Source organism: Sparus aurata, chromosome 18 (genome assembly GCF_900880675.1).
Source record: "Sparus aurata chromosome 18, fSpaAur1.1, whole genome shotgun sequence".
Taxonomy (NCBI): Eukaryota; Metazoa; Chordata; class Actinopteri; order Spariformes; family Sparidae; genus Sparus; species Sparus aurata.
This window is the reverse complement of record NC_044204.1, coordinates 15,593,943-15,603,498: the sequence shown is the minus strand read 5'-3', so window position 1 is coordinate 15,603,498 and position 9,556 is coordinate 15,593,943. Positions and strand designations below refer to the sequence as shown.

Below are 9,556 nucleotides of genomic sequence, written 5' to 3'. Positions count from 1 at the left end.
TTCCATGCTTTAGGTGAGGGCTTTCTGGTTGTTGGAAATATAAGTGTCAGGCAAGTTATTTGAGCCTCGTTGTTATTGCTACTATCATAATACCACATAGTTTGATTCCAATGATGGCATATATTGTTTCTTTCTCATATGTTTTTTATTTTTTATTTTAAAACACTAAGTAATATTGTCTTAGTAACTAAGGACTTTGGGAAGAAGAACATCTACGGTCACAGTTCTGCCAAATAGAAATAGAAAATCTAATCATACGGCAAAGAATCTCTGAGAATCACTGAAAACACAAGGAAGTGCAGACACGTTCAATAATAATACATTTTGAATAAACAGTAAACACTGCTCCAGCGCGGCTGCTTTGGCTTCATGGCTAAAGCACCGAATAGGGAGTATCACTATTACTGATAAAGTCCTAACTACACCCATTACTAGTCATACCTTATATTTGTTATGACTCAATTCCTGCTTAACTAATAGAATTTCCATCAGCCTCGGCTGTTCTCTGTTACAATGCTAACAGGTTACATGTTAACATTATACCTGCAGAATATTGGCAAGTTGGAATCGTAATTTTCTTGTTAAAAGCATGTCAGCATGTCAACATTTGTACTGATTGCAAAGTACTGTTGTGCCTTAGAACAGCCCACAGCTATTTAATACAGTGGCAGACGGGGGCAAATGCGTTGCAACTTAAAAAAGCACAAGCAAATAGACAAAACATCTGCAAATTAATAAAGAAAATCTTCATCTTCATTCAAATCTTCATTCTTAATTTGCACGTGTTTTGTCGAATGTCATGCGCTTGCCCTCGTAGGCCAGCATGGACACTCTCAGCACTCTGTGGTATGTGAGGGAAAGATGGTTGTAATCAGTAGGCGATTTGAGGGGGGATGCTGTCCCACTTGTTAGCAAAATTACCAAAATGCATCCCCCTTGTTAACCTGCCATCACTCTCTATCCTCTGGTAGCAGATAGTGTGTTACAAATCACAAGTGGCCTCGATCAGCTTCGGCGCACAGTGGAGTAAAGCCATGCACGGTTGCTTTGGGTTCTGGCTGCCTGGTCTATTTTTTATGGAAGCCACAACCAGCTGCACTGAGCAGATCGCACCGGCAGGAAGTCAGAGACACAGGGACAGCATAGAACGTCCGCTTAATCTTCAAAATAAAACACCATGTGGAGACGTGTATAAAAACGAAAAATTACCAGATCAACAAAAGTTTGCTATTTATATTCTAAAACTAAAATGTCTTTTTGTGAGTTTTTTTAGTGTGTCATTTCAGCACATGGTGGCCATGTTATGTTGGCAATTTTTATTTTTGTGTTGGTTTATAGTTTAACCACTAGTGAGGTAGCTGCTACATTTCCTGACACCAGCTGTTTTATCCCCATTGATGTTCACTCTACGGGACAAACTATGTCATTACACCAATAAATTACCCAAAGCACATCACCTGTATTATAGTTTTTAGATAAGGTTTTCATATCGGTGCATATCGGACAATATATACGCCGATATCGATATATCTGTGATAGGCTAATTTCGGTCGATAAAATCAGCCTACCGATAAATCGGTCGGGCTCTACTATTTTGCACAATGTTCAATGTGTGTCCTTCAGGGAATTTAGATGGTGAAAAATTCCAAGGGGTCATGTGGTTCATGTAACTTAAAATGACCCTGCTTGTAGTGTATTGTCAAAAACATGAGAAAACCCTGCCTTAATAAACTCAGTCCACTGTATACTATGTATAGGTGTATTTACTCATAACTTAAATACAGTTATAAAAAGACAATTTTAGTAGGGAGAGACGGAAGATAACTGGATAAAATGGAATTGTAGCATTAGAAATGTCACAGTTATGGTTATGGCGTCCTGCAACAATGTCCTTTGGGAGGTGTACATAGGTGTGTTGAGGCAGGGTGTTGCTCCCATTGGGCCATCCCCCCTGTTAAAAATTAAAAAAAATCACCTACTGGTTGTAATATTGGTGAGTATTGGTAAAAGTCAAAATTGAGTTGATGTATGAGGCAAAGCGCATTTTAAATCTGTATTGGAAACTTCAATATTTTCCTCATTTTAATTAAAGCCTTGTTGTCCTGTCTCTATCATCAAGGTCGCATATTTCCATCAGTGGAAAGAAACTGACCACTTTTCCTGACAAAACTGAATTGGAGAAACACATGAGAAGTGTGTAAACATAATTTAAACATAAAAGGAGACATGGCTGTTTGTCTGCCGTGCATTCAAATTAAAAGCACAAAGTTGGCACCTGCCAGCTGTTTTGGGTGCTCAGCCAAACTCTGCTCTTCAGGAAATACCAAAGGATTACTAAAAGCATAACAGTGCCTGTATTTCTTAAAGCACCAGCTTGAAAAAACATTGTCTGTTTCATTTCTACTTTGGGCAATTAAGCATTCTTACCATCTGAAGGAAAAAAGGACAGAGTGTCACTTGTCACATCTCTGCATCCAGCCACCATTGGGGGTACGTATGGGCCACCCATACATACCAACCTCAGACACACCTTAAGAGCAAATTCATTTTCAGGATGTGAATCCAGGTGTGACAGACTCCAGACTCCAGACCCTCGGCTGGCCAAGGCCTTTTATAGACCCCAGAACCAACAGTCCATGCCCTTTAGTGCAATGTTCTGCCTTCTGTCTGTAGTTACAAAACCTCCTACATGTGACTTTTCATTTAATGTCCAAGCAACAACTGACTATGAAGTATTTACCTTGGCAGGGTATAAAACATTACAAAAGGTGAAGTATTGCACAAAGTAATGTACTGGTCAGTACAAAGTGCTCTAAGTGAGCATACTCTTAATTATTTATTGTCTTTATACACTGTAGCATACTGTGTGTGTGTGTGTTCACTGTATATTTAGAAGAGCCAGACAGCTGACTGGATTTCCCCCTTTATGACGTCTGATGTCATACAACATTAACAATTACAGAATTTGCATTGAAACTTCAGTGGAATCGAAACCTGTGTAACCACAAGCTTTACTAGTCTGTACAAGAATGTACGCTATACACATGCTTTTTGTTCCTCACATCTGTGTGACCTGCAGATATGAACGTGTGAACTGTGGTAACAGTTTTTTCTAACTTAAATGCAGAAAAACACCAGACACCCATGCATGGAATTCTGTTGCTTAAGGTCTTTTTTTTTTTTTTTTTTTTAATCATTCTCTGCTTCTCATTTAAATTTGTCACAACTACGTTTCTATGTTTGGTAACTTTAACTAACGCCATCAGGTATACATACTTACTTAGTCCTCTTCATCTCCTCTAGCACATAAAAGGAACAATTGCACAAGATAATAAATCCATAACTACTTAAAAACAGTAAAACATTTCAGAAATAAAGTACTTTGCAGACATTTACCCTCTCAACACTCAACTAATAACAAAGAAGCAGTTACAATTTTGCACAATTGTTTTAGACCGCCATGGAAATTTAATAATGAAAAAGATTATGCATGAGGTAGGATTCGAGAACTGGTCCGAGGTGTGCACAATGTGACAACTTGTGAATCACCCTCACAAGTCAACTTACCAGCAGTGACACAGCCTTTGATTTACTAAGAATTTTAATAGCCCGTAGATGTTAGTAATTCATCTAACATCATGCACTGTAAGGATCTCATTCGATAAATCTTGTCTGACCACTCTGAAACAATGGAGAATTTTGTATAGTTCATTACAGCTTGAGCACTTAGGTAAGGAACTGTAACAGGCAAATTAGTATTTCTGAACTAATGTTTAACTCTGCTTAATAACTGAATATATTCATTCATTTATTCAACCTTTATTTAAATCTTGAAAAATCATTAAGGGCGAGCACTCATTTTCAATGACGTCAAGAGCCCTAATAAAAAAAAACAACAGAATAGGTGCAAAAATGTGTTAACAAAACAGAAACAATGAACATAATCACAGAGAGGGTAAACAGAATGGGTACATAAAAATGGCAACAGATAAGAAGCGATATGAGAACCCCCCCCCCCCCCCCCCCCCCTGCCCAAAATAAAAAAAAAAAAAAAACAACAGATAAAGTGCTGTAAATGATAAGAAACTGCAGGCAAATAAACATGAAAAAAGACATATAAAACAGAGGTGCATAAAAGATAAATGACAGACAACCATACAGGACAGCATGTGGTTGTAAATGCCAATCCATTTAGTAGATGTTGAGATATTTCACAGGAGAAGAGAGACTTTTAACCTGCTGCCGGTACTATACGGAAAGTCAGTGAGATTCATCCTCGGCACGCAGCCCTGTACAAACTCAATTCATCCATGTAAATGCATTCCTTCAGTCTGGACTAACATCGTGGACAGATATTTTCACCCATAGAGCCATGCTGCTGCTACAGCTAAATACAAAAGACTCCTGTTGACAACGCTTCACTGCTTCCAACTGCAACCATGAATTGAATATTGCTACAAAAAGACATTTTACTGCTACTGCTTGTAGAGTTGTTGTAAAATCACAATGCTCATTCGGTGGTGCACAATGAGGTTCTCCATCTTAAAACATATTCAGTAGGTAGTTATATGGTATTGTTGAATATTTGCGCTTGTGCAGTAGTACAGACAAACCACAAAGGAAAATGATAAACTACTAAATTCCGCAAGAACATTTACTAACTCTGCTACTTTGAGGTTTGTTAGCGTGCCAACACTGAAGTGAATTATTAACCACATTAATATGAATTTGGTTAAACAACAGTTAAGAAATACCAATTTAGACAATCCGTTCTCACTCCCAGTGCCTCAAATGCGGAAGCTTGTAGGTTCGACACTGTAGGTGCCACTATAGCGTCACTTATTGAAGCAGCCTTCTGTAGTTGTGTAAAGGGTATGAAAACTGAGAACGACAATGTGTTGAATTTATACTAAGTATCTAAAAAGGCTAGAGACAGCTGAATGCAAATTCTGATAGACTCCAATACCGTAAAGATGTCAACATGACTTTGTCTATCTAAACATTTGTATCAGTATAGTTACAGACTGTAACTGTAACAAGGCAAAAGCAAGAAGTAAAAAAAAAAAACAATAGCAGCTACCAAACATGTGCTAGCATTATGTATATATAAGGCCATATTTGTCAGTGCGTCTGACCCAAGAATAGAGCAATTCATCATCAGCATAATAAGAGAGAATTATGTCTGAAACAAGGGGGAAACAAAAATGACTACATCATATCTCTCACTCTAAAGTTACAAATTATAATGTTTTTGTGCAAGAGTTGAACTGGTGAGATACAAAAATATTCAGGCCTTTTTTGAGCTTTAGAGACAACAGTAAGCTTATACTACACTACTGTTTTTTGGTTATGCTAAAGCTAGCAAATTGCTAAAAGATCAAATACCTGTTTCAGTTACTATGTTCTTACTATTACCTTTACTATTTCTGATGTATTTTAAGCACACTGTTATGATTATTATGTTTTTTATTGGCTACACACCGTGAAGTACATAATAAACAACCAATAATTTGGTTAGTAAGTTTAATGCCTCACTTTTAAACGTCCTCTTTAATTTGTTCCAGTTCACTGAAGCCTTTGGCAATCCCAGCTCAGCATAGCTCAAATCCAGTTAAACTCACTGTACCTCAGCTCTGTTAGCTCAGATAGCTGAGATTAGCCCAACAGAGTTACTAAAAAAATCCAAATGACTGGGAAAAGAAGAAGTGGGCTGGGAAGCAGGAATGAATTGCTGTTTGTTAGAGCAGTGTGGGAGGAGCAGGAAACTTATGTAAGATGGTGGTTAAAAGAGAGGAAACAGCTTGCAGAGTGTCAGTTTAAGCAAAAATCAATACATTAACACAGACATGGGGTAAGTGGGGAAGCAGCAGAGGAATAACCATTGGGTCAGGCGACAGGCATCCAAAATGTATAAAAGAACTCATATGATTTTTATTTGCTCTCAGTTAAATTATTTCAACCAATATATCCAAAGAATAGTCAAAGAAATCAGCAGAAATCAAAAGACAACCACTATACTGTATATTGCCATTGAATATAACAACTCAAATAATTAATTATTGTATCAAACAATCTCAAATATCCAGAATTCATTGGTTCTAATAAGACAATGACAGAAGCTTTGTGTAATTCAAAACATTATTCACTTTGCTTAAATATTATGGTAATAATGTTGGTTTCTTAAAGCTCACAAAGAAGAATGTGGTCTGGTTCAGCTTGGAGTCTGGCTATGTATGCAGTGAAGCCCCCTTCGACTCGATTCCAGAGTATCAGGCTCAAAACATCAGTCCGTCAGCAGGGTTGTATGAGCATCCATCCATCCATCCATACGTCCAGATGAAAAGAGTGAACGAATGAACAGAATGAAAGCAAAAAAGGGCTCTGGGTCTCACATACTTGATGTGTGTACTAACAGAAACTGTAGGAAACAAATCACTGTCATTATAGGTCTATGCATAAGTTATGGAAGCTGTACAGAGATTATTGGAACAAACAAACATTAAAAGTGAAGCCTGGCAAAACATCTCACCAACCTTAGAAGGATAAAACCCTTAAATAAATCAAAATAAAATAAATAATCAAGATGTTTTTTGGAGGGGATGCCTCCTTTTTTCCCTTTATCAGTTTTTATCAATACTTCATGGCTGGACAGAAAACAAACATACTGTATCAACGTAAGACGTTTATTCTCCTCCACGTTAAAGGAGGCTGCGAGAAATGATTGTGTCATTTACTCTTTTATCTATATTTATCTGATTATTTTTTAAAATCTAAATGGGTGGTCATGCAAATAGAAAAAGCCAAGTCCTTTATGCTTTTAGCTTGATGGTAAAAGTTGGTAGGTTACCTCTTGGCCTGTTCACCTCTTGATGAGTTGACTAGTTGCTGATTACGGGGATACGAGGTGAAGAGCTGGCTGGTTTTCAGTCTCAGTGTGCCTTTTAGCAACCTCAAGAGGTAACTAGCCATTTAGTCAGCCAGTTTTAACAACTAGCTACATTTCCATATACGCCAGCTAACTGTGCTTTCTCTGTAATAAAGGTAACCATTTACTTCTTATCTTGATATCCTTGCTGGAATCCATTCCTTTCAGGTCAAGCATTTTTGCCTCTTAGACCTTGCCAGGAGCTAGCTAACCAGCCAAGAACTGCATTTCAAGAGGTTGACTTGTTGTTTTAAGGTCAACTGGTATTCCAAAATCATTGCTTGAAGTCTGCCTCGTTTACTGACAGGTCACCTAGATGACAGGTATACCTACATACTGAGAACGATCGAATGGCATTCTAAGATCACGCTACTTTTGTTTTACAGGCGACCGATATTTCCGGGCAGTTAAGAAGCTGACTGCGGTCAGAAGTATTATTTGCTTCTCTTTGTGCTCCGAGGTCCAACTTGGTAACAAATGGAGTACTCCTTTCTGTGGATACCTACTCACTGGTTAAGCATCATGGAGCTATTCACTGATTTTTCAGGTTCATTACATCAGCAGGTCCAGACCTGCCTACAAACTCTCTGCACCAGTCGAATGCAGATGACCAGTCATGTTGTATAATTGGGCTCATCCCCAGTGGTTATTGCTACACATCTTCTGTGTCAGTCAGTAACCAGATGGTAGTTCCAAACCAGTGTACAATACGTTTTGTTGTCTGAATCTGTCAGTCTGCAGCTGACTGTTATGAATCCAAGGCTTTTACAGTCTTTGAGCAGTCCTACGTTCACAGCACGGGATGAACAGGCCCAAAACGAGTCTGCAGGCAGTCCGTCCTGGAAACCAAGGCTGTACACAGTCCAAATTCCCAATGAAAAACCAGTCGACCAACCCCATGTCCAAAGCCATTGTTAAAGCAGTCTGTAAACCGGTCTGTAATCCAGTACCAGTTGAGTAGTCCTTCTACCAGATGTCAGAGCTTAGTTCTCTGCTGGTGAGTGGTACGAAGGTGCTGTTCAGGTGGAGTTCTGGCTTCTTCCCAAGCGTACTGCTCTGAGGCACCTGGAAAAAACCCAGCACAACAGAGATGAGCAGGAATCTCCCCCACACCTACAAAACATCTACCATTAGAAAGAGACAACAGAGGCTGCTTTCAATAGATTATAAAGTACTACTGCATGCCTTGTATATGACAACTTTACTCTATATGGCAGCTATTTCCCACTCTGTTAAAATTAACATTAATATTAATATTTATAGATAATTTTAAAACACTATTTTCTTTCTTTTATCCAAACAGACCTCTTGTTCCCCAGTGAACTGCTCTGAACCCCTGGGGAGAAAAGAGGGGTTTTATTTTAATGTGTTTAGACTCTGAAAACATGCACATAAACACCAGCATGGAACATTCAAAAAAAGGATACACTGTGTAGATGTTGGATGCTTGGAACAAACAACTGCAAAATAAAAAAATGAAAACAGTAATAAGTGGTCCTGTCTTTTCTCCCACCTGTCCATTCAGCAGTGTCATAGGGATGTTGCAATAAACGTGGCGTCCACCGGGGCCCAGAGTAGAGAACTGCACGGTGGAGGGTGGTGGGAGAGGAGGCGACATGGAGGAAGGCTGTGTGGGAAGCTGGAACTCATAGCTGCGGCAGAAATGCCTCATTTGGGCTGCATGACCGCCTCCCAGTGGCAAGGTCATCTGGTTGTAGTCAGGGATCTCTGTGGCCAGTGCAACCTGCTGTGAGAAAACATGACTTCCTGTTAACTTTTATCACCTAAAGTATTATTCTAGTTTGTTCTAGTAAGTTCCTAGAGCCGACATTCTGAGGAGACTTTTGCTCTTTACTTTAATTCCTGGATGAACTGTGAATACGTGCAACTGCAAAAACATGAACTCAGTGTAAAATTTAATGAAGCTGGGACCAAGAGTGAGGAAAAAAAAATTAAAAATGTGGTCTCAGTCGAATCTGGATCTCTTTAGTTTCAGACAGAGGCAGAAATGTAGGCAGTGCTGCTTGTGTAGCTGCACTAGGATCCCCTGTCTGATGGGACCCATACCTTGGCACATCACAGTAATTAAGCAGACAGTCTTTTCTATTCAGAGGCACTTAATTGGTCTCTTTAACATGTAGTTGGACTAAAAGCCAGCTCATGTGTTTCACTGTTAGCTTTATATTTTGGGTTGTGTGCTACTAGCCTGCCTATTGGCTGTTACATGTTCTTTTCCTTTTCGGATATATACAGCAGATGAAGTGACTATTTTTTATACATTGGCTGCCAACTTATTACAATTTCTTGCGTGACTCATGTCTATGTTTGCCTGCCTTGTATTGCTGACGTGAAACACCAGCCCTGTGGAAAATTTGTAAGCTTATATATGTAATTTCTTGATCAGTTAGGATCTGGAATGATTCTGGCTAACAGCTTCAGTCATGTGTAACGGCTGACCTGATGATGTCCATGCCGACTGTCGTTGGGGGGTGCCAGGGAGGCAGAGGTGGTTGTCATGGCAATAGTGGAGACAGTGGTCTGTAGGTCACCAAAGAGGCCCTGTTCACCGGAGTCCATCACCTGTTACCAAAGAAACACAGATATAAAGCTTTCACTGTGTAGATTTAAGGA

General features: G+C 39.1%; 1 protein-coding gene across 6 annotated transcripts in view; it reads right to left on the bottom strand.

The window, feature by feature from the left end:
• Nucleotides 1–5,902: 5,902 nt before the first annotated feature.
• The window catches only part of il1rapl2 (interleukin 1 receptor accessory protein-like 2), a 491,754-nt gene continuing 488,100 nt past the window's right edge, over nucleotides 5,903–9,556 (bottom strand). For 4 of the 6 annotated variants that reach the window (XM_030396623.1, XM_030396624.1, XM_030396626.1 and 1 more), the window contains 3 exons: nucleotides 9,383–9,505; nucleotides 8,439–8,672; nucleotides 5,903–7,990 (listed from right to left, as the gene is read on the bottom strand). In XM_030396623.1, the coding sequence (XP_030252483.1) occupies nucleotides 7,892–7,990; nucleotides 8,439–8,672; nucleotides 9,383–9,505 (456 nt within the window). In that variant the 3' untranslated portion in view covers nucleotides 5,903–7,891. The remainder of the gene's footprint in view (nucleotides 7,991–8,438; nucleotides 8,673–9,382; nucleotides 9,506–9,556) is intronic. The other 2 variants (XM_030396625.1, XM_030396628.1) reach the window with 1 other exon arrangement.